General features: G+C 36.8%; 2 protein-coding genes across 4 annotated transcripts in view; one reads left to right on the forward strand and one right to left on the reverse strand.

Moving 5' to 3' along the window:
• The window catches only part of STRA8 (stimulated by retinoic acid 8), an 87016-nt gene that overhangs the window by 59716 nt on the left and 1002 nt on the right, over positions 1 to 26298 (forward strand). The window lies entirely within an intron of this gene.
• Positions 1 to 26298, reverse strand: part of LOC117655949 (solute carrier family 23 member 1-like) — a 57322-nt gene that overhangs the window by 30816 nt on the left and 208 nt on the right. The window contains exons 2-3 of one of the 3 annotated variants that reach the window (XM_034403856.3): positions 2542 to 2611; positions 1013 to 1171 (exon numbers count right to left, since the gene is read on the reverse strand). In XM_034403856.3, coding sequence (XP_034259747.2) covers positions 1013 to 1171; positions 2542 to 2598 — 216 coding nt within the window. In that variant the 5' untranslated portion in view covers positions 2599 to 2611. Of the gene's footprint in view, positions 1 to 1012; positions 1172 to 2541; positions 2662 to 26298 lie in introns of those variants that run through there. The other 2 variants (XM_087873940.1, XM_034403857.3) reach the window with 2 other exon arrangements.

The raw sequence follows: 26298 nt of genomic DNA on the forward strand, positions 1-26298 counted from the left end.
TATTTATTTTCTAAAATTTATTCATTAAATGTATAAGTTGCCCAGCTTACTCTTGAAGTGACTGATAGGATTTTGCACTAAGTTGACAGGAAAATCTCTGCTGCTATAAATTTAATACTTTGTAAAGACAAATAAAAGACTCCCAGGTTCTTTTATTTATTTATGTTTATATTTAAATATTTGGGGTAGAGGTTAAAGGCTGTGGACTGGAAACCAGGAGACCATGAGTTTTAGTCCCATCTCCAGCATGATGCCAGCTGGGTGACTTTGAACTAGTCCTTTATCTCAGCCCTAGGAAAAGGAAAATGGCAATCCACTCCTGAAAATCTTGCCAAGAAAACTGCAGGAAAGATGATAGATAGATAGATAGATAGATAGATAGATAGATAGATAGATAGATAGATAGATAGATAGATATGATAGATAGATAGATAGATAGATAGATAGATAGATAGATAGATAAATAGATGATAGATAGATAGATAGATAGATGATAGATAGATAGATAGATAGATAGATAGATATGATAGATAGATAGATAGATAGATAGATAAATAGATGATAGATAGATAGATAGATAGATAGATGATAGATAGATAGATAGATAGATATGATAGATAGATAGATAGATAGATAGATAGATAAATAGATGATAGATAGATAGATAGATAGATAGATAGATAGATAGATAGATAAATAGATGATAGATAGATAGATAGATAGATAGATAGATAGATAGATAGATATGAGAGATAGATAGATAGATAGATAGATAGATAAATAGATGATAGATAGATAGATGATAGATAGATAGATAGATAGATAGATAGATAGATAGATAGATTATTGATAGATGAGAGAAAGAGAGATTATAGTAGGCAGCAGGCAGACACAGTCTGTCTGCCTGACAGACATCCTTATATTGTGTTAGCTGACTCACATTTTTATTCACCTTTTTGCACAACATACCCCTGCCAAGAATTCCCAGCTAACTTGTTCTTTGAAGATTTACCTGAATTCCCAGGAAGATGCAAAGATGCCATGGAGGTATATCTGTGACAGTGTATGCCAGTTTGTTACCACCTTGCCTGCTGAAGTCTTCTGGTTTTTCTTCATAGTCTAGAACTGTAGCACCATCTTCAGTGAAGTTACAATGTTTACCATCATCAGTCTGCAGAAACAATGAATCTTCTCATACCAAGAGAATATATGCAGCTCAGGGTTCAACTGACACTAACCAAGTGCTTCATTACCACATTAACAAACCAACCTCCCACAAGAGGAGCTGTATATAAACAGTATTACAACGAACACAAACCCACTATAGCAACCCAGAACATCAGGAAGAGGAACAGACCATCTATACAACATCTTCCAATAAAATGGATACCCGGGCAACTTTATCAAAAAATGCCTGACCATTCAAACAACTACCAGACAACTAATATAAGCTTTAAAAAAGATAACACTATCATACATCAAAAACATTTTGAAAACAACTAATACAAAGACACAACAGCACTGTAGCACACACACCAACTAAAGCCCTCCAAAACATCTTAAGGAAATCAAAAGACAAGGAAAAGAAAAAAGAAAAATTGGGCGTCATCTACAACATAGAGTGTAAAGTCTGTAACAGCCACTATGTAGACAGACAGGCAGAAGACTAGCAGGGCATATCCATGAACACCAACTAGCAGTCAGAAGACAAGATGAAAACTCCTTACCCTCTTAACACATGAGTAGACGCAACAACAATTTTAACTGGGAAACTGAGAGTATCCTGGACCAAGACAAATCAAAACTGTTAGAGAATTCCTGGGAGCTTAGCATTCCAATAAATCAGCTATCAATAGACACATAGAAATGAACCACATTGACAGATAATGTAAAAGAGACAACAAAAATTTAAGGAGAAAATAAAAATGAAGGAAATAATTAAATTCAGAGAACTACAAATTTCAAAATATAACTAAATGGCTATAAATGTATTACATAAATGGCATGCAGGAGTAGGAGAAGGAAGAAAGAAAGAACGTGCAAAAGGCTTTAAAACTGTTTCAAGATTTTTTTTATGAGAAATTGTATTTTTAAAAAACTCCAAACATATAATGTGAGAGAAATTGTAACATTATATTTGTCACAGTTTGTTCTATTTTAGGTAGACTGTGAATAGCAAGAAATAATACATTATCTTTTTCTAAAAACCGAGAAGGAAATTACAATATCTGATTCATAGTGAATTAATAACCTGACAAAAATAGGAGGAAGGACACATATTAAAATGAATACCAGTCCTTTCTCCTACTTTTTTCCAGACTAAAAAAAGGGAAATACAAGCAGTAAATGTTACAGCTTAGATCTGAATGTGCCAAATGCCGTTCTGTTAGATCTCAGGAGGAAAAGCATACTTTTTACAATAAACCGATCGAGTGATGGCATATGACACCAACTATTGCCCACATCATTCTTGCTCTTTATTTTATGTGATTGAAACTCTTTTATATAGTTATTTAATTTAAAATGAAAATATAAACTTACAATAAAAGTGGGATTGTCTACTCCATTTGCTTCTTTTTCTGCGTGGGTCATCTCCATTTCATGGGACGTCCTTGAATAAAGCAGAGAAAAAGCGGAGATAAGGCACCAATCAAACCTCATGTTTGGCACCCTGAACAACAACGAGTTTCAGGAATCCAAATTTCATTTCCAGGCATTCATGTGAGAGTAACTATAGAGTAATTCCTGCTTCCCCAGCCTGCTGAAATCATTTACTCATGTTCAGCTCAATTATACAGCAACATAAGGCTTTGAAAATGTTTTATTAAAAGATTATCCTGCTTGAGCAATAATGGATCTGTAACTGAAAGGAGGATTCTTTCTGACAATATCATGGATTTCCAATAGCAGATCTATTGAGCATTCTTTTCCTATACAAAAAATAATGTTTCGTACTGAATAGCAAAATTTGTCTGCTTCTTAGACTATATAGAATAGAATAGAATAGAATTTTTTATTGGCCAAGTGTGATTGGACACACAAGGAATTTGTCTTGGTGCATACACTCTCAGTGTACATAAAAGAAAAGATCCATTCTTATACAAAAAGATATATGTTATTATTACATGTAGTCCTTGATTTACAACCATTTTTAGTGACTGTTCAAAATTACTATGGTACTGAAAAAAGATGATTCACAACCAGTCCTCGCATTACATCCATTCTACCATTCCCTTGATCACAGGATCAGAGTTTGGATGCTTGACAACAGAGATGTATTAGTGATGGTGGTAGCATCTCAGGGTCACAGGATTGCCGTTTGAGAACTTCCCAGACAGCTTCTGACAAGGACTTTGTCAATGCAGGAAACTGATAAGCTTAATGACCGTGATGTGATTCATTTCACAGCTGCAGTGATTCATTTAACAACTGTGGCAGAAAAGGTCATAAAATTAGGCCCAACTCATTTGTTTAACAACAGAAATTCTGGTTCCGATTGTGGTTGTAACTTGAGAACTACCTGTACAACTATGATGATTATTTTAAAAAGCACATTTGCTTAAATGAAAAAAAGGAAAGAAGTGTTAAAACTTGCTTCCTTAATTAAATCATATCTTTGCTGTACTAGAAATAATATTATATTATCAGGCAGTAAAGCTTCATTTTTACTGTTAATGCCTTTTTATTGGCCTTCTATATGCTTATTAAATACTAATCTCTTTCTTCCTCCATACCAAAAACCATATCAATCCAAGTCTGTTTTACCAATTAAAAATATATACCTATGGATATAATGAGTAATGTAGTTGTAATTGTAATGTAATGATTTTAATGTAAATGTAATTGTAATTGTACTATTTTGTTCTGAGGTTTTAACAATGCAAATGAATGTTTTATAGATAAATTAGAAGTAATTGTATTAGATGAATGGAAGAAAGTGTTATTTTAATTCATTTATTAAATTTATTTGCACCCCATCTCACCATAGGGTTACTCTGGGCAGCTTAAAACAGTAAAATGTAAAATTATAACAATTGAAAATTTAAAACATAGTATAAAACAATGAAAATAAAAAACAATGAAAGTACAGCAATATGAATTAAAAGATGGTGAAGAGGGTCTGCTATTAGTCAATAACCACCTCCATGTGGTGCTCTCTTTTCTGACCCAATACTGTGTCGATATTTAGGACTAGAATTCCTATCAATAGCTATAGTGATTAAAATTTAGGCCAAACACATTCATAAGGAGCTAAATTGGAAACTCAATACACATTACATTAATCCTGCAAATATTTTTTTTCTCCAAACTCTAATAGTTGACTGTAGACTTCCAAAGATCCAAAAGCTCTCTATAACAATCAAAATCAAGCTATCTGATACCCTCCAGATGCTTTTGTCTTTACCACCTGTCAGTCCCCAATCTGCATGGACCAAAATAAGCAACTGTCATGGGCCAAAACACCTGGATAGCACAAGATTACTGGAACCTAATATAAAGTAGTGTTAGATTTGTTCAATAATATAAAAAATCAGAATTCTGCACTTAAAAAGCTCTCACCTGTGTTCTGAAACAAGTTAAACATAGTTTTGGCTAATAATGACAGGGATACTAAATCTTATATATAGCAATTGAAAGCATATTCAGCTAGTCACCTTTCTGATGTTTAACCACAGTTATGAAGACTCTACCTTGTGTATGAATCCACAATCACTTCTTCCATCTGCAAAGTTAAATATCACTCCTTCCCTGTTTTTACAGGTTTATGGCAAGACTTCAGTACACATTTTCTTTAAGCACACTATTCATTAACCATGAATAATTCACTGTGTAACAAACATTTTTGATCAATAATTCTCTCAAGGATGGTATATTGTGTCTCTACAATTATTAATGGAATTCCCTGCCTGGAATTACTGTCTTGCCATTTTGCTCTGCATTAACTCAAGAACTTCTTTTTAGTTACTGTGTTCAGGCATCACATTAATCATGGGTTATTGTAACACAAACTAGCTTAGCTTCTCCCACCACTCCAGCACAGCTGCATATCAAAATTATTTGCTTGCCACTGGTTGTACCTTGCTATTCATTTCATGTACAGCCAGCAAACTGATTACTTGAAAAATAGAGATGATGTAAAAAACAGAGATTGTAGATTGTACAATAGATTGTAAGAACGGAATTAAGTAATGAATGTTGCCTAGAGGCAGAAACCAACAACAGATCAAATAATTTTGCACCTGAAGTCTTACCCAAGTAATCAATAGTCAAACCAGCCAGACAAGTTGTAAGCCCCAGCAGTAGCAATCTCAGAATAAATACTCCACTCAGATATTTATATTATATAACTGCTATTTGCCATTATTTCTGAGAAAAATCACAGAAGATGAACAGAAGAAAAAGCAGGAAAAGGAAAGGATGAGTAAGAGAGTGAATTCAGTTTGTGTACTTTGACCACATGGCCATGTCACCCCAGTTTATTATGAGGAAACCAAAAAGGGCATCCCATGGTTCTAAGGTTCTAAGAAGATGATAATCACGTAAGACGATATGAGATTCAGTAGTTTCACTTCCAGACCTTTTTAGACCTATCTTTTAAAACCTGGGCAACTTGAGATACAGAGATTTCATGCTATTCTCAAAAACAGCAATAAAGACTGGAAGTTTGGGAGGTTGAATCCCTCATGACTGGAAGTTTAGGAAAAGAAGTGCTAGACAATGACAGTTCATCTCCATAACAAGGCCATTTATTTTGGACTACTACTGATTTCTCTGATAGATTATGAAAATTACTTCTACTGATAGTACTACTGGATAGTTTTAGGAGAAAATCTGTCTTAGAAAGAAATGAATAGAATATAAACAGAATTTTAATTTTCTATTATTTTAAGGATTTGTTAATTTTATTTTTATGGTTTATGTGAAACCATCATTTATGTCAGGTACATTGAGTACATTTCTAGAAGTAGTACATCAAGCAATCTTAATATGAAGATAATAATAATCAATACCCTGGCTATTACATATTGGCAAATATGTATATATAAAGATCTGTGTTTTTATTTATTTAATGTATTTATTAGTTTGTCAAACTAATGACAAGTATGAAGCAGGTATGAATATGAACATGGACATGAACGAGGGAAATGAATACAAATAAATGGGGACAGAAGGACAGGGACGGTAGGCATGCTGGTACACTTATACATGCCCCCTTTACGGACCACTTAGGAATGGGGTGAGATCCACGGTAGACAGTTTAAGGTTGAAGCTGTGAGGGTTTGAGGATGTAATAATGGAGTCGGGTAGAGCATTCCAGGCATTGACCACTCTGTTGCTGAAGTCTTATTTTCTGCAATCGAATTTGGAGCGATTTATCTTGAGTCTGTATTGATTGTTTACCTGTGTATTATTGAGGTTGAAGCTGAAGTAGTCATTGATAGGTAAGATGTTGTAGCAGACAATTTTGTGAACTATGCTTAGATCAGACCACAGGCAGCACAGTTCCAGATTGTCCAAGCCCAAAATTTCAAGTCTGGTGGCATAAGGGATTCTATTGTGAGTAGAGGAGTGGAGTACTCTTCTTGTGAAATACCTCTGGACCCGCTCAATTGTATTAACCTCTGATACACAGTGTGGATTCCAGGCAGATGAGCTGTATTCGAGAATTGGTCTGGCAAAGGTTTTGTATGCCCTAGTTAGCAATAGAGTGTTACCAGAGAAGAAGCTTCTCAAAATTAGGTTAACAATTCTTAATGCCTTTTTGGCAATGCTGTTACAGTGAGCAACAGTTCTCTGATAAGCAACAGACCTTGAGCTTTTCAGTTATTTTCCAGTTATTGAGAAAGCAATTACAATACTTAAAAGAAACCATTACAACATCCCTGTGGAAGATGAAGAAGCCACAAGTGGCCAATATAATTATAACTAAGTAATTTATTGGGCCTTGCCCAATAGTTACCAACTGATAATTGCTTGGTTATGGATGAAGGTCCACTTAATCTCAAAGTACGTGGTTGGCTTACCATTTTCTTACCAAAGGAAAAGAAAAAAAATAGTCATAATATTGATACAATGAGAAAATTATGGGTGCAATCTTGAGTGAAGTGACAAAATGTGTCTAGGGAACATTAGGAAAAATCACAACATAGAAAACACAAAGGAAGAGAGTGTATGAAAAATAACAAGTTTCTAATACGATGGGAATGGACACTTGTAACGGCTCTTGGGAGTATTAAAATTAGTTTCCTTATCTAAGACTAGCCTGTAGAGCAGGGGTCTCCAAACTTGGGAACTTTAAGACTTCTGGACTTAAACTCCCAGAATTTCTCAGCCAGCCATGCTTCAGCCAAGAAGCCATGTTGGTTGAGGAATTCTGGGAGTTGAAGTCCACAAATCTTTTTTTTTTAAATATACTTTATTGAATTTTTCCATAATAAAAAGAAAATATACAATCTCTATCTCCTTCAGAGGTACAGTGTTTATACAATTTGGTGAATCATACGTTAAATAAACTTCATCCTTGGCTATACAATATTCTATGCATTATAACTCGAATTCGAATACAAAACAGGTCATATCCTAAAATCATGTTTTTATCTTGTTCTTCAACCAATTATACCAGTTTCCCCATACTTCATAATATTTAGATTTTCCTCATTATTTAACTCACTCGTCAATTTTGCCATTTCTGCGCACTCTAGGATTTTGTTTATTAATATTTCTTCTGAGGGTATAGATTTATTTTTCCAGTATTTCGCAAAGGCTAGTCTAGCCGCGGTTGTAATCTGGATTATGAGTTGCGTTTTGTTGTTATTAAGGCCATCTTCAGTTATACCCAGGAGGAAGGATTCTGGGGCTAGGACTATCTCCTGTCCCGTTATTTCACAGAGCCAGTGTCGAATTTTTGACCAAAACTTTTTGGTCTCAGGACAGGTCCACCATAGATGATAGAAGGTGCCGACCGTTTTTCCACATTTCCAACATGTGGCTGAGAGATTTGGAAACATTTTCGCTAACCTAGCCAGGGCTAGGTACCACCTGTGTAGCATTTTATAATAGTTTTCTCTAAATGTTGCCGATTTCGTTAATTTATAGTTCCTATTCCAGGCCATCTCCCAGTCGTTAAAATTTAGTCTATATCCCAGGTTTTTTTCCCAAATATTTAGCTGATTTTTTGCTATGATCTCTGCCCTATCCTCATCTAATAGGAAGTTATAGATTTTTGTTAGCATTTTCTTGTCTATTCTTCAAATAATTTTATCAAAATTTCCATATTTAGCTTCTATACCAAATTTGTCTCTATCTTTTTGGAATCTTGAATTAATCTGTAGATAGTTCCACCAATCCAAGTTGAAACCCTGGTCCCTCAATAAATCCAGAGGTTTGAGCTTCCCTTCTTCATCAAGAATGTCCTTATATGTGCCCAATTTATAATCGTCTCTCCTGTTTGGGGCCGCCAACGCTTCCATAATAGAAAGCCAGTTGGGTACCTTAGTATAAATCCTCTGTCTAATTTCCTTCCATGTGCGAATAAGAGTCTCCCTAATTTTGTGTTTATGAAAGTAGGATTTTTTCTTGTTCTTTGTATCCCACAGGTGAGCATGCCATCCTTCTAGAAGGTCGTGTCCTTCTAATGTCAAGATTCTCCTATCTTGTAGCTTGATCCACTCCTTGATCCAAATTATTTTCGCCGCCTTTTGATATATTTCCCAATCAGGGAGCCCAAATCCTCCCAAATTTCTTTTGCCTTGGAGTATCTTAAAGGAGATCCTCGATTTCTTACCCTCCCATAGAAAGTTTCTAATGTGTTTATTCAGGTCCAGAAAGAATTTTTTATCTAAGGTTATTGGGATGTTTTGAGATAGGAACAGAATTTTAGGTAAGATGTTCATTTTAATCGCTGCTATTTTACCAATCAGCGACAATTTTAGCCTTTTCCATCTTTCAAGGTCTTGATATATTTTCTGCCGTAGGGGGATATAATTATCATCTTTTAGTGAGGAGAATCTCGCAGTAATCCATATTCCCAAATATTTTATTTTCTTAACTGCCTGGAGGCCTAATAAGTCTTCCAATTCCTTCTTTTGTGGATCTGTCATGTTTTTCACTATTATTTTAGTTTTTTTCCTATTCAGTTTAAGGCCCGCCACTTCTCCATAATCCTGTATTTCCTGCATTAGTTTTAAACTGGTTTCTAATGGATCTTCTATTATGAGGGCTACGTCGTCTGCAAAAGCTTGGGTTTTGAATGTTTCCTTCCTGATCTTTAATCCTTTAATTTCTTTATTGGCTCTAATCTTTCTAAGTAGCACCTCTAACGCCAAAATATAAAGTAGGGGGGATAGGGGGCATCCCTGCCTCACTCCTTTTTGGATCTGAAATACCTGAGTTTTGTCTCCATTCACTAATATGTTTGCCCTCTGTTTGTGATAGATATTCTCGATCATCTTCCTAAAATTGGTCCCGAATCCCATTAGGTCAATTTGATTAATCATAAAAGTCCAATTCAAATTGTCGAACGCCTTTTGGGCATTGACAAACATTAGGGCCAGCTGTTTTTCAGGATGTTGTTCATAAAATTCTATGGTGTTCAAAACAATTCTCAAGTTGTCTCTGATCTGTCTCCCTGGTAGAAAACCGTTTTGATCTTTGTGGATCCACCGATTTAAAAAAATTTTAAGCCTCTCTGCAATTATATTCATGAACAGTTTGTAATCTGCAATGAGATAGGTCTATAATTAGATATCTGCTTCGGGTCGGCACCTTCTTTCAGTATGAGCATCAAATACGCTTCCCTCCAAGTATCTGGAATTGTTATACCAGCTAGGGCCTCATTAAGTATTTCTAGTAATTCTAATTTCAGGGCTTCATCAAATCTTTGATATATTTCCCCAGGGAGACCATCTGGGCCTGGGGTTTTGTTCTTCTTTATTTTAGAGAGGGCAGTTTTTAATTCCTCTATAGTGATCTTTTCGTTCAACATTTCCTTTTCTTCTTCAGTGATTAGAGGTAAGCTGGCTTCCAACAAATACTGTTCTACCTTGTTTGACTCAATTCCTTCGTTTTTGTATAGGCATTCGTAGAATTTTCTTATGCTTTCTAATTTATCTTCTTCCTTCGTCAGAAGGTTACCCTGAGAGTCTTCTAGTACTAGAAGTCCACAAATCTTAAAGTTCCCAAGTTTGGAGACCTGTGCTGTAGAGTGTGCTCTGATCAAGTAAAACTGCTGATCATAAATATCTTGGCCTTTTACATTTTAGTGGCAACTATTCCCTGATGTAGCAAATATTGGTAGTCGTGTAAAAAAAGAATAATACTTAATTATTATGAAAGTTTATGAAACTTGTAAGGTGGAACTTGGTTTAACCTAGGTAAAGATAATCAGAATAATGACCGTAGCAGTCATGAAAAATGGTGAGGAGCCTTTCCTTGTTTGAGAAAGGTACATAGAATACTAAAATAGTCCAAGTCAATACATCACTAATTCAATGGTTGTTCATGTATATTTAATGAAACATCACCAAAGAAACTGGAGATACAATTTAGTTACTAACAGAAGGCAACTATGCATTATTAGCTATATATTTTTATTTTAAAACTTGTGCTAAGCTTTCGTCGGCCCCTACCGACTTTGTCAGAGTATAAAATCCCCATTGAGGAGCTGCTTGCTTTTATGTAATGCTGATCAATTTAGTCATTGTGCGCATAACAGGCCCACACCCTTGCGTTCCCCCTGTAATTAACTTTTTTTCTGCCTTAGTCATGCTAACAGATGACGATGCACTTCCCCCTGCCTCCTTCCCATTGTGTGTTGCCTCTTTCTCTCCCTGGGTGGTAACGCAGGGTTATCAGGCATGGCTTTGAAGGTATTTCTCCCGGCTCTCTCTCCCTCATTGTTATGCCTTTCCCATTTAGGCATACACGTTGCCTCCCATGATCTTGTGATGGATCTGCGTTGTTCTTCCTTACCCCCCCTATCTTCCTCATTCTGCTGTTTCCCTAACCTACTCTCTTGCCTTCTATCAGGGTTTATCACACCTTCATTGGGCCACTCTCCATGCCTAAAGGAGGAAATTTGTCCCCGATCTCCATTCAATCTTAGTGATCGGTCCTCCTTAAGTCTTTCCTGGTGCCGTAAAGCCTGGTATGCCGGTGGTATGTCAATATGTCTATTGAGGGAGTTGTTGTTAGAGAACCAGGCTTCTTTCAGGAGGCGCCCTCCTTTTGTTTCGTCGTGGGCAATGACTTCGGTCTCTTGGAAGTTGAACTCGTGACCATGATCTTCCATATGCATCCAAATCTGGGAGCGCTGTTCCTTACGTCTGACCGCTAGTTTGTGCACATGCACCCTCGTTTTCAGTCATTTTGATGTTTCTCCTATGTAAGGACCTGCGCAATTGCTGCAATTAATACGGTAGATTATTGAGGAAGTCTCCTCCTTTGGCAAAGCTTCTTTCGGGCGCATTACTCTCTTCCTCAGTGTTTGGTCAGGTCTGTGTGCCACTTTAACCCCATGTGGTGCAAGGAAGAACAACACAGACCCATCACAAGATCATGAGCAAAATAAATGGGTTTAAAGGAGGCAACGTGTATGCCTAAATGGGAAAGGCATAACAATGAGGGAGAGAGAGCCGGGAGAAATACCTTCAAAGCAATGCCTGATAACCCTGCATTACCCACCCCCCCCAGGGAGAGAAAGAGGCAACACACAATGGGGAACGAGGCAGGGGGAAGTGCATCGTCATCTGTTAGCATGACTAAAGCAGAAAAAAAGTTAATTTCAGGGGGAACGCAAGGGTGTGGGCCTGTTACGCGCGCAATGACTAAATTGATCAGCATTACATAAAAGCAAGCAGCTCCTCAATGGGGATTTTATACTCTGACGAAGTCGGTAGGGGCCGACGAAAGCTTAGCACAAGTTTTAAAATAAAAATTTTTAAACTTTTAAACGTTCCGGAGATCGTGATGTCTATCGTCTCTTCTATAACTATACCTGGAACTCGCATTTTTAGGACAATTCTTTATATATATATATGTTTTCTCAGGTTTTCGCGGGTGTTTGTATGTAGGTCTTTGGTTATTGGGGTCTTCTCCCACGTAAAATTGGAAGTGTCTTGGCGACGTTTCGACGAAGTCTCATTCGTCATCTTCAGGCTGGTGTTCTCGGCTTCGTGCTTCCAGGAGCAATGTGAGATTGCAGCTGTCTCTTCCTTTTAACTGCTAGTGGGGGTGTGAGCTGATTGGGTGGGGGCTTGGTTGTGCTCAGCTTAGTCTGAGTTGCAGGGGGATTTGAGCTGGTGAGCTGCGTTGTTGTTGTTTGGCTTCGTGTTTGTGGCCGTGTGAGCTCTTCATGGTGGGTGTCAGTCTGCTTCATGTATGGATTGGAGGGGTTTAAAGTGGCTAATGATGCAGCTGCGGTCTGGCTTCTGGTCCTTGGTCGTGGCTCATTATCAGTGTGGGTTTGAGTCTGCTTTCTGCGTGGGTGTGTGGTGGTGACATCCTGTGTGGCTCTCGTGAGTGTGGGTCTGGTGTCATTCGTCGTGTTAGGGACTCATTTGTCAATAAGGGCGGGTTTCCAAATGGCTGGTAGGCGGGAGGTATCGTCTCGTTTGTTCATGCTGTGTGGGCGTTTTTCTATCTCGATGGCTTCTCTGATTATTCTTCTTTGAACACTTTAACAACAGAATAATCCCCAATAACCAAAGACCTACATATATATATATATATATATATATATATATATGTATATATATATATATATATATATATATATATATGTATATATATATGTATATATATATATATATATATATATATATATATATATATATATATATATATGTTTTCTCAGGTTTTCGCAGGTGTTTGTATGTAGGTCTTTGGTTATTCGGGTCTTCTTCCACGTAAAATTGGAAGTGTCTTGGCGACGTTTCGACGAAGTCTCATTCGTCATCTTCAGGCTGGTGTTCTCGGCTTCGTGCTTCCAGGAGCAATGTGAGATCGCAGCTGTCTCTTCCTTTTAACTGCTAGTGGGGGTGTGTTCTGATTGGGTGGAGGTGTGTTCTGATTGGTTAGGGGCTTGGCTGTGCTCTGATTGGCTGGGGGTGTTTTCTGTTTGGGTGGGGGCTTGGTTGTGCTCAGCTTAGTCTGAGTTGCAGGGGGATTTGAGCTGGTGAGCTGCGTTGTTGTTGTTTGGCTTCGTGTTTGTGGCCGTGCGAGCTCTTCATGGTGGGTGTCAGTCTGCTTCATGTATGGATTGGAGGGGTTTAAAGTGGCTAATGATGCAGCTGCGGTCTGGCTTCTGGTCCTTGGTCGTGGCTCATTATCAGTGTGGGTTTGAGTCTGCTTTCTGCGTGGATGTGTGGTGGTGACATCAGGTGTGGCACTCGTGAGTGTGGGTCTGGTGTCATTTGTCGTGTTAGGGATTCGTTTGTCAATGAGGGCGGGTTTCCAAATGGCTGGTAGGCGGGAGGTATCGTCTCGTTTGTTCATGCTGTGTGGGCGTTTTTCTATCTCGATGGCTTCTCTGATTATTCTGTTGTTAAAGTGTTCAGTTTTGGCAATAGTTCTGGTCTTTTTAAAGTCAATATCATGTCCTGTGGCTTTAAGGTGTTGGACCAGGGAAGAAGTTGGTTCCTCTTTTCTGACTGAGTTCTTGTGTTCTTCTATGCGTGCACTTATTCGTCTGTTGGTTTGTCCGATGTATGTGGTGGGGCAGGTGGTGCATGGGATTTCATATACTCCTTGATTTTCTAACTCAATTTTGTCTTTGGGGTTCCTTAGGATGGTGGATATTTTTCGGTTTGTGCAGAATGCTGTCTTGATGTTATGTTTGTGGAGGATTTTGCTTATTCTGTCTGTGGTGCCTTTTATGTATGGGAGGAGGGCCTTGCCATTTTCTTGTTCTCTGTCTTGGATTTTAGTGGGGGTTTCTTTTTGGATTAGGTTGGTGATCTTATTTCTTTGGAATCCATTGCATGTGAGTACGTTAGTGAGGGTGTGTAGTTCGGTTTTTATATGTTGTTCGTCAGCTAAGCGTTTTGTTCTGGAAATGAGTGTCTTGGCTACAGAGTTGATCTGTGCAGGGTGGTGGTGTGAGAGTGCGTGCAGATAGCGGTTTGTGTGTGTTTTCTTCTGGTAGATAGTGTGTCCTAGGGAGCCATTGGATTTTCTGTAGACTAAGACATCCAGGAAGGGAAGTTGGTTGTTCACTTCTGTTTCCATGGTGAACTGTATTTTGGAGTGTAGGCTGTTGAGGTGTGTGAGGAAGTTGTCCAGTTTTTCTTTCCCATGTGGCCAGATTATGAAGGTGTCGTCCACATATCTGAGCCAGAGTTTGGGTTTGTGATCGGATTTTTCTAGAGCTTGGGTTTCAGGACACACTATCTACCAGAAGAAAACACAGGGCACATGTGCCCCCCCCCGGAAATGAACTTTCTGTTTCCAGCATGCATGTGTGCATGACAATCAGATGGCGAGCACACATACTCACGAAGGAAAATGGAAGAACAGCTCTTCCAGTTTCTGGCACTGCCAAACGCAAAAAGGCCAGATGATCATTGTGTGTGCCAGAAACCCAGAAGAGGAATGGGCGATACCATGCATGCCAGGCGACATGGCTCCGCATGTGACTTCGGGCACATGTGCCATAGGTTCGCTATCACGGATCTAGGCAATTATTAAATCGTATGACACAAAAATCCCTACAATTGACTTCCGGTTTGACGTCGTGGCAAGACAGTCGGGGAAATAGTGGGCTCTGATGAGCCCCATGAAAATCTCGGCTACCGAACTGCCGCTGATAGGTCTTCGGACCGGAACCGTCCTGCAGGGATGGGGATGGAAGAGAGGCGCCTCGGATGACCAGAGTAACAGGCAAGTTCCTTGGAGGTCGGAGGGAGCTCTCTGTGAGTCGGCGGTGGGGGGCGGCAACCATGGTGGCTGCCACGAAGCTGGGACAAACCAGGCAAGTGATGTGCAGGAGGAAAGCGGAAAAGAGTGATGCCTTTTGAAGCTGGGTGAGTTACAACCAACCCAGGCTTGAAACAACGTTTGGAATAATCACTTTTTATTTTGTAAGACCCCTAGCCTTAAATCAGCGGCTGTGGAGCTAAGGGGCATAGAAGATCTTAAGATGAAATTTTTAAAAGAAAAGAAAAAGACCCGATTGAAAAATGATATTTGAATAGACTAAATTTGAAAAATAAACATTGAGACTTGGTTCAAAATTGAACAATTTTAAATTTGAATTAGACTTTTAAAGAAAAGAAGATAAAGAAGAATTATTATTTTTAAAACACAGAAGACGGAGAGAATTGGGCTGGAATGTTATATAATTGAAACAAAATGGCGATTTGCATGACTAAAGGAAATTGTGGATTGTAGAGGGACACCTTCTGGTTTAAAAAGAAACATTGTAACTGGCTTCTTGTTTGGGAACATTGTGAATATTTCAGATAACAACCGTGGGACTTTGGAGATGGAGCTGTTTTTTCTTTGTCTGCAGACGATTTGACTTCGTTGAAAAAAAAGGGAAAGTATGATGGAACTCTTATAATTGGACTAATTGGCGCAGGAACAAAAGAAGTTAAATGGCGCAGGAACAAAAGAAGAAAATTGATGTGATTTGTTTGAAATAGAAGTAGGAAAAAGAACTAAATTGATATATGGAGAATTAAATTGTGAACATTGAAACTGAAATGGAATATATGTTATAGACAAGGAAATGAGGAATGATATACACATGGATGAATATTAACAAGTAATGTATTGATGGATGGTAAAGTTAAAAAAAACGGTGATTATGCTAGGATAAGCAGCAAACTAAGGTGATTGTGCTGGGATAGACAGCAAAACATAGAGAATTATACTGGATAGAACAGTAAAATATAAAGAAAATTATGCTGGGTTTGACAGCAAAACAAGATGATTATACTGGGTATAACAGTAAAGATAAAAATAATTATGCAGGGATTGACAGCAAAAATGATGATTATACTGGGAATAACAGTAAAACCTAAGAAGACTATGCTGTGATTAACAGCCAAAAGAGGATGATTAAGAGGAAAATTATATATTGGGATAAACTTTTAGAAACAAAGATGACCATGCTGGAATCGATACTAATAATGAAATGATTATGTTGTGATTAAAAGGGTTAAGATGAGATAAAAAGTAAAATGAAGATGATAAATGCTAACAGTTAAAATACTACGTAAATATTTTGTTGATTTATGTCTTTAAGATATATCCATTCATGTTAAAAGGAAAAGAAATTGAAATGATATTGAATTAAGGATTTTAAGATTAGTGCAATGAGTTTTAAGAATTTTTTCTTTTTTCAGATAGAATTTATGGCAATAATGTTAGAGAAAATTGTTGTGTTATTTGAAAACTAAGATTTGTGGTGAAATAATAGAAGGTAATTGATTTGTGTAAAATGATATAAGTTAGGAATTTTTTTCTTTTTTTCTTTTTTTATGGTAATTAGCAGGGATTCGGGAAAAGCTTTTGTTAAAGAGGAATTAGTAATTGTACCTACTTATGATCGGATCAATGGCTCGTTCTGAAAAGATTTTTGTATGTTTATATTTTGGGTTTTTTTTAATTTGTTAAAAAAAATCCCTACAATTACTTTTTATGAAATTCTGCTGGTAATGAATCCATTTCATGATAAGACCTTAATGTTTGAAGATAATAAAGACTTAGATTTGCATTTTGCCTAGACAATGAAAAGTGATATTTAACACCAAACCTATATTTTCAATAGTTTTAGATTATATTTTATTCAAAACCAACAAGAATGTTTCAGACTGGACTCCACTGTGTTTATACAAAACTATGTTCATAACAGCAGACTTCAATAAATTGATATTTTATTGAAGATGCAATATGATTACGGTAATGCTACATTTAAATGCATATTTGTACAGTGATACAGTTTTTCCATTTTTGAAAGAAAGTTGTTACATGCAGTCTCCTAAGTGTGAGACAGGCTTTAACATTTTCAGTTATGCATACTCTTTTTAAGTATGTTCTTGCTGTATGGAAATTGACACTTGGAGGACAGTAGATCGACATTCCCTATTAATTACTAAAAGATTTATTCTTTAGCAATAGAAGGATAACTATGCTGTAGACCTGCTCAGTGGTCTACAGAAAACAATAAAATCTAACCTTCAAATACAGTTTGACTAAAATAAAATACAATGTATATTTGTTTAACAGCTGTTTCACATGTATTACTTTTAGTAAAGTTATGATTCACTACATTGTCAAACTTATGCAAAGCCTCCATCACACTATACTTTGATTTCACACTTCTAAAGAACTAATAAATCACTGTTGTTGTAGAGATTAATATTCAATATGTCAATTTCTGTCAAACACTACAAAAGCACATTTCAATAAAAAGGTGGCACAGATCTTTCCAGAAACCTTAGGTAATAGGGTTTCTGTGGAAACCCTATTAACCCTAGCACATATGGTTATCCTTCCAGCTATTCAGTTCAGGGTTCTTGGGTTTATTTTGGCAGCTGTCTTTCAATAACTATCAGACTGAGGCCTTTCACTGAAAGGAAGTATATGTGCATATATGATTTGTATTCCACCTTTTGTATAAGAACATACGGTATTTACATACATCTATTTTCCCTCATAATAACAGCCCTTTGAGGTAAGTTGACCAAAAGAGACTGCCTGCCCCAGTCACCCAGTGAATTTTTGTGTGAACTATAATCTGGATCTCCTGCTCCTACTAATCTAATTACTAAACTATATTTGCACACACACACTCCTTAGAGAAATTCAGCTCATATTTTATCCTCGCTACAAGAAATATGTAAGATAGTGGAACAAAAGAAAATGATTGTAAAACTATATAAATGACTACAGAAAAACTAGAATAATCAAAACTATATAAATGACTACAGCCAAACTAGAATAATCAAAACCAGACAGACAGACCTAGAATAAATTTATGCTAGTTCAGCTGCCTAAACCATCAATCCAATTGTATAACTTACTGATGATGAGCTTCAGACCATTTAAAATTCTTTGCTTTCTGTATTAAAACTGTTGCTCCAATACCACTAAAGTCAGCTTGTATGGTATGGACAGGGAGAAAATAACTGGAAAAAAAGTTAAAGTTTAACCAATTCTACTGATTTTATTGCATTCTGATCATGATTATGAAGAAGAAAGATTATTTTATATAATAAGATAACATAAGAAATTACCAATGATAAAAAGAGCAGATTGTGTAATAATTCGAGTCAAATTAATGTTAACAAGCAAAAATGAACACTAGAATGATAATAGCAATGTATCAGCAATGAGACAAAATGCAAAGGTTAAAACTGAAGAACTAGAGTTACACCCTGGAAGTAATAAGATAACATTTCATCACCTATCTATGAAAATAAGATTGGCATGGCTTGCATGTTCTTTTATAGACTAGCGATGAAAAGAAGCCCCATTTAGAGCACAACCCAAGGCCACATGCCCAGCCCTCAAATTTATCTTTGGTAAATTTCAAAGGTTTCAAATAGCACCTTTCAAATAATGGCCAAGTTTCAGGTGCTGGGCAGCAGAGTTCTGCAGTTATTTATATCTCTGGCCCCTTCCTCGGTTTTGTTTATTCTTAACAGTGAATGGAAGATGATCCCCAACTCACACATTATTATTTAGAGGAAAAAGACCTTTTGTCCTGCTATTTCTACTTTTTTTCAGTGTGGCCAGATGGCATGACGTTGAAAGGTCAAGTAAAGCCTTGGATTGGATAAATTGCACACCTTTGCTTTAAAGTAGTCTTCAGAATGTTCAACCTTATATTTACTGGCTAAAACCACAAATCTTGAAAAGTATGTGGTCAATGTATAGAAAAACATTACTTCATTTGGAACATCAGCGATTCTTAAGCTTGGTGAGGTCATCATTCATGGGCACTATTTGGGTCAGCCCACAATGGTTGTTAATCTGGGTTAAAGCATGACATCAGCCACAGGTGTGAGCTTTGACTGCCTTGACAGAATCATAGTAGTGAAGAGGTCCTAGAAATCATTAAATCCCTCACTCAGGGCAGAAAAACTTCAATTTCTTATTTATATGTTCATTTTTACTTCTGATTCAATGGGTGAAGTTTATAAACATCCTTCAGTTTCAGTTTGTTGTGGCATTTACCTAATATAGTAGATAAGATCTGACCTGTGTTTCTTGTTCAAATATTTAGATGGATATATACATTTCACCACCTAAACACTAGTTGGAGAGTCAACAGAAACTTCCCACCTCATAATTTGTGATTTCAGTTCTGTGTGGCTGTCAGGAATTAATGTATAAAGGAAAAGAAACAGGTGAAGTGCAGGATCTAAAACTTGTGAGAACACTAATTATTTTGTTCTATTCTATTTATGAATATATTTTTATTCCAGCAACTTTAAGGTGAAATATGCTGCATTTCAGGCAATATTTTGACTAGCACTAAATAAATCCAGTTGCTGCAAAATAAGCTTTGAAGTCGAGTATTTTAATCTCTTGAATTTAGGAGACAGTGATTATATTCAGCACCTATTCTTATGTCTTGAACATGTTGCTTTGGGGAGGGGGTGTAATCAGGACTTTTAACATCAGCGTCATCTTGTATCTTCAACCAGCCATTTCTTAGAAAGCAGCAGGAAACCCAGGTTCTATATCCATGATGGCGAACCTAAGGCACATGTGCCACAGGTGGCACACGGAGCCATATCGGTGGGAACGTGAGCATTGCCCTAGCTCAGCTTTGCTGCACATGCGCGCACTGGCCAACTAATTTGCCCAACTCCTGGGCCCACCGGGCCATCGTGTGCCAAAAGCAGGGGGATCGCGGGGGGGGGCGTGCACACATGGGGGGGCGGGGTGCATTGAATTATGGGTGCAGACACACGCATGCGCAACCACCCCCCTGCACTCCCCTTGCTTTTGGCACACGACAGCAAAAAGGTTAGCCATCACTGTTCTATATAGTGCATTCATACTTCCTATTTGGCAGTTTAAGATTGCCAGCAAACAACTGAATAAGAGTACCATAATGTCCCATTGATTTCCAGATAGAAGCTAATGTTGCTTTAAGACTTTGTTAGGAGGACAAACATGTTTAAAATCCCAGTGTTTATCCTTCTGGTAACATTACCGTAGTGGCTCAGTAGTTAGAACACAGTATTGTAGGCTAATTTTGCTGACTGCTGACTGCCAGTAGTTCGGTATTTGAGTCTCACCAGCTCAAGGTTGACTCGGCCTTTCATCCTTCCAAGGTCGGTAAAATGAGGACCCAGATTGTTGGAGGCAATACACTGACTCTGAAAACTGCTTAGAGAGGGCTGTAAAGCACAATGAAGCCATATATAAATCTAAATGCTATTGGTATTGATATTACAGGTAGTCCTCGACTTATAACAGTTCATTTAGTGACCGTTCAAAGTTACAACAGCACTGAAAAAGTGACTTATGACAGTTTTTCACATTTATGATAATTGCAGCATTGTGTGATCAAAATTCAGATGCTTGGCAACTGGTTTGTACTTATGATGGTGCAATATCCCAGAGTCATATGATCAGCTTTCGCAACCTTCTGACAAGCAATGGGGAAGCCAGATTCACTTAACAACCATGTTACTCACTTAACAAATGCATCGATTCACTTAAGAACTGTGGCAAGAAAGATCATAAAATGGGCAAACTCACTTAACAAATGTTTCACTTAGGAACAGAAATGTTGAGCTCAACTGTGGCCATAACTCAAGGACTACCTGTATTATCCCAAAGGTGCTTTTTCAAGAGGCAACTGGACTTTCTGGTTTTTCTTTGAAGATATTTTGGTTCTCATCCAAAAAAATGTCTTCGGCTCTGACTAGATGGTGAGGAATGGAAGGATTTATACTCTTGCAGACAACTAGTCATTTGCATTCTTTTATCGAGTCATTAAGATCACCTGGAGGTTTATCTGTGTCATCAGGGCCATCTGAGTGGTGCAAATGTTGTGGAGCTTCCTTGGAACTGTTGAAAGGACTGTGTTGTAGTCAACAGTTCCAAGAAGTCTAGCTACTGAAATATTGTCATCCCCGCTATAGAGCTGATCTTCGAGTTCTCAACTGACTTTCCAAGCCAATGTAACAGGCTCTATAAAACCCCTACTTCTTGGCTAACCAGAACAACAACTTGTTGCATGAAGTAACAATGTTCCTTGTTTGACCCATTTTGTTTTTCTATCTTTGCCTCATTATATAAATATAAACAAGTCTAATCAGTGCCTCTCCTTCATTAGTCAGAGAAGTCCATGTTTAAAAAGGAAGTGTCTATAAATTTGGGGAAAATCCAGGATTGACTGACGTATAAACGGATGTTCAGAACATTCTGAGGAGAATTTTTCTGAGCTATATTTAAACCAAGTCTTCTAAAAACAGGTTAATTTAATTCAATTCAGTTTATTACAATCATAGACCAGAGACCAAAACAAATAAAAACACTCAGTAAATATACAATTAAAAATTCTAATATAAAATATTAAATAACAACTAAAATCTATGATAAAATGCAATCTGTCAATTATACATGGTCTAACTATATTAAAATTACAATCCATAAAATGTGTGGCCCGTTGTCAGTTTAATACTAAAAGGGAAAGGAATAAGCAGTGCAAAGAGTTTGCCACATTTCTTATATAACATAATTATGGTGGATTCCGACGAATCCCCACTGCTGCTGTGCAGAATCTAGCCACCTGCACTGCTGTTATGGATTGTTCATCCTTAAGCAGCCACTGGAGATAAGCAGTGTCGGAATGGCCAGGATACCTAGCAATTATTGGGAGAATATGTTTTTTCCTAATCTCTGTGTAAAAGGAATATCGAAAGATTATGTGACCCACAGTCTTCACCTCTCCTGAGCCACAGGAACAGAGTCTTTCAGTCAATAGTATCTTTTTATACTTGCCATACAGGGCAGCCAATGGAAACGCATGGCACTGTGCGAGCGAAAATGCTTTCTGATGGTTTGCTGACTCCAACTGGCTAAAATAGCTGACAGGAGTGACAACATATCTAATGGCGTCTGAAGCCAGAAACAGCAGAGCTTTCCCTAAGTCGGTTTGTCTTTTGGTGTCCTCTACCCTTTGTCGCAAGGTTTGTTTTGCTTGGTAAAAGTGTTGAACATTGGATAATAAAGTTTCCTATTTCAGAACAAATTGTATTAATAATAAAATAAATCAAAGAAATCTCAAATGGTATTTATTTATTTATTTATTCAATTTGTATGCCGCCTTTCTCCGAAGACTCAATTATTATAATCTCTGTCATAAACCATTACATTAATCACTCTTTCTGCTGAATAACCTCTTCCTCTGCCTGAGCTCTTTCCAGAAGATCAATTTTCAATAGTGGAATTGCCCCCAATTCCCCTGGCACCATTGTTTCTGCATCTTTTAGATTGCAGCCTATGCCACATATCTGCTGCCTTCTTTTATAAATAAATATATTTTTATAAATAAAAATGAAAATGCTAAAAAAAAATGAGAGCAGAAACACATAAGTAACTCTAAAGATGCAATGTGAAAACTATTTTACAGCTGCAAATGGTAATTTAAAAGAATCTATGTTCCAGTAATTAATTACTGAAGTTCATTGATCAATATGCTGCTAATCTGGACAAAAATTCTCTTTTTCCTATCTTTTCTTTATCTTCAACAATATGCAGGTTTAATCATTAAAGCAACTATACAAATATACTGAGCTCTGATTAATAATTTCCTCCAATGTGCATCTTCCTGGAAAATAGTACATAATCAGAAGAGACATATAGCACAGAGAAGGCAACACAATTTTGAAATTGGGAAGAGAATAAAAAAGGGAAGCATTTTAGCGCAATGTAATTTGAACCAAAAAGTTCAGAATAGCCTACAATTCAACTCTGAGGTAATCTAATAGAAATCTAGTAAAAAAAATGTCTTTCAGATGTGTGTCTACTTGCTTCCGAACTTTGCTTATTTTTATGTATCATTTATGTAGACAACTTGGTTGAAGTCTTTAGGATCCATAGTCTAATAAGAAATTAAACTTCTTATGGTAATGCTAAACTCTGTTCTTCCTACTTAACTGGACAATTACATTTTATATCTGAAACAGTAATACCGTATTTTCCGGCGTATAAGACGACTGGGCGTATAAGATGACCTCCGACTTTTCCTGTTAAAATATAGGGTTTGGGCTATACTCGCCATATAAGACTACCCCTTTCCAACGCACACCAAATAAAAATTAAAAAACATCAACTGGCTCACCCACAATGTAAAAGCAGCTGTGCTAGACCCAAAATGGCCCCTGCAACAAGCAGGAACCTCACACAGCCACAAAAAGCCCCAAAACCCAACTTTCACACTGTACACACACAAAATTCCACATACAGCTTTGTGAGATTTTGTGTGTTTTAGTTAGAGTGAAACACTACAAAAACACACTAAATCTCAGAAAGCTGCACAAATATTATTTTATTTTATTTTATTTTTATTTTTATATGAAAGCTAAATTTAAAACTTCCTAAACTTTAAATGGCTAGGTCTAAAAAGAACAACTAAAAAAAACCCCAATTAACTTTTTTTTTTAAAGATCCCAAAAGGGAAAAAAACTTACCCAATAGAACAGGTGTCTCCAACCTTGGCAACTTTAAGACTTGTAGACTTCAACTCCCAGAATTCCTCAGCCAGCTTTGTTTTGCTGGCTGAGGAATTCTGGGAGTTGAAGTCCACAACTCCCTGTCTGCTTGATTGCAGGCAGGGAGTTGCTTGCTGATGGAATGGATTCAGGCAAGCGAAGCAAGGCAAGTGTTGCGACTAGCAGCTAAGGTAAGCAAGCTGGAGGGGGAAAACTTTTTTCCTTCTCCATGGCTCTGGCGATCCCAGCGGAGTTGCCTGATTAGCAGATCGTCAGAGCTTGGATCGCCAGAGCCATGTGAAAGGAGAAAAGTTTTTCCCTTCTCCATGGCTCTGGCGATCCCAGCTGAGTTGCCTTATTAGCAGATCGTCAGAGCTTGGATCATCAGGGCCATGTGAAAGGAGAAAAGATTTTTCCTTCTCCATGGCTCTGGCGATCCCAGCTGAGAACAGGGTGTAAATAGACACGGTATATTTGCCCTATAGCTGAACCATGAAAGTACATGTCAAGCAAATTTAACTAACTATAATACCACAGCATTTTCTTTTTGCTTGGGTATACCTGATTCCATATAATATATAATAATCAATTAAAAATCAGCAAATTACCTCATGTAGCTAGCACATATAATTGTCAGATTATTGAGTAAAAAGATCAGTATCTTTTAAAGTTAAAAATTACAGGATCCTTTGAAGTTTTCCAAAGAATTATAATTATTGTTGGATCAAAAGTGTTTGGTAAAAGGTAGGCACGGAGTTTTTGAAAATGTGGTATATATAAAAAGTCAGGAATAAATAGATTCAAATTCTGCTTGTGCAATACAAGTTTCTCAATTATAAATAGCAGTTTATTACTGAGTCTATCTATTCCCTTTCATCTTCCCCAATTCTTGAATTAGCAATTTGTTGCAACCATCTATTTTCAAAGTAATCAACAACGTAACATGGATGATGAAATGTGAATAGTTCTTTGGAGGTAGAGCTGGCCATCACATGCCTATATGTGAAGAATTGTGAACAGATATATGTTTTTTAATAAGAGTATGATTTCTATTATTCTGGACAAAGGTATCCTATTTCACAGATGTTGAAAATAAACTTCTGGATTTATTCAAACCATATACTACTTTGTGTAAAGTTGATGTTTAACTTGTTAGCTCTAAGTTTCATTCTTTGAGGAGGAACATTCACAGTTTTCATCCATGTTTCTCAATTTATTGAACTTTACCATTATGAATTCTCAACAATCATGTTTTGGAAGCTTGTAAATCGAACTAACAAAAACATAAGCAATAATCTGGGTGAAAGATAAGATTTGAAAATTAGAAAGGCAAGAGGGCAATGAGCAGTGGTGGGTTCTACCAGTTCGCCCCGGATTGGGCAAACTGGTAGCGGCGGCAGCGGGAGGGTCCGCCCACCTGCCTGGACACTTTTGCCCATATGCATAAGTGTCGCATGCACACGTGAGCGCGTGCACACCCATGAGCGAACCAGTAGCGACGGGTAATGAGAGCAGAAAATTGATGTCTCACCATCACAATGTAATCTTATAAACCTCTTAACCATTTCTTTGTTCAGCTTCAAAATCTATCCCAATTTTATATCCCAAATGTTGCTATATTCTTATCTCTTTCTTTTCTTGATTCCTAAACATAGTATGTAACATAGTATGTAAGTATGTAATCTACAAAACACAAAATACACTGCAATAGACTACCCTTTTAATAACAAAAATGAATTTGTTTGTTCAGTTTTAAAAGAAATATTTTAACAGCCAAGTATATTGTGAAAGATTTTGAATGAAGTTGCTTTTTCCTGATGGTTTGATGACTTGTCAAGAAAGAAGAATTTAAAGAAAAATGTATAATGGGCATAACCTGAGGCAAAGTTTTCCTTAGTAGCAAATGTTGAAAAATACTTCCAATTTTAATTAGTTTACGACTAATTCATGTAGTGCAGTATACTTTTCCACTTAGTGTAGTTGTTAAAGTATCTTCTATTTCAAATGCCAAAAAAATTAATTCAGAATAAAAATTTAGACACTGCTCAAAATTTTACTACACCGAGCAAAACATAGGGTCCATGCCTTCCAAATTATGTTGCATATTAGTTCTTATAAAGATTGAATCTTAACAATTGATGAATTTCTTCTATAATTCTACAGATAAGATGAAAAGTTTCCAAGATCCAAACCTACTCTATTACTTATGCTGACTATATACCAGTTTAGTTTTTTTTAACACATTTAGCAAGTCATCTTATCATTCACCATATCTGAAGATATTATTTCCTGCCATTTAGATCAGACTATATTGTTAAGTCAGCATTATGGTAAAAAAAAAAAAAGAATTAAAGAAACATTTTGACACTTAGTTGCAATATAGTAATAATGCATCAGAAACTACCGGTACCTACCTTTTCTTAGTGTAAAATTAGTTTCATTGTTCAGGTTTTATCTATAATTCTATAGATTTAATTATCACAATGGACACTGTTTCTAAGCTATATCTCTACCTTTTAGGCAACAACTTCAAACACTAAACAACCATTGATTGTTGTTTGCTTTCACATTTGATCAATTAGATTGCCAATTTTGTAGCAACAGGAGTCTATTTTCC

The sequence above is a fragment of the Pantherophis guttatus genome, chromosome 7 (genome assembly GCF_059756535.1).
Source record: "Pantherophis guttatus breed Tessera chromosome 7, ASM5975653v1, whole genome shotgun sequence".
Classification (NCBI taxonomy): domain Eukaryota; kingdom Metazoa; phylum Chordata; class Lepidosauria; order Squamata; family Colubridae; genus Pantherophis; species Pantherophis guttatus.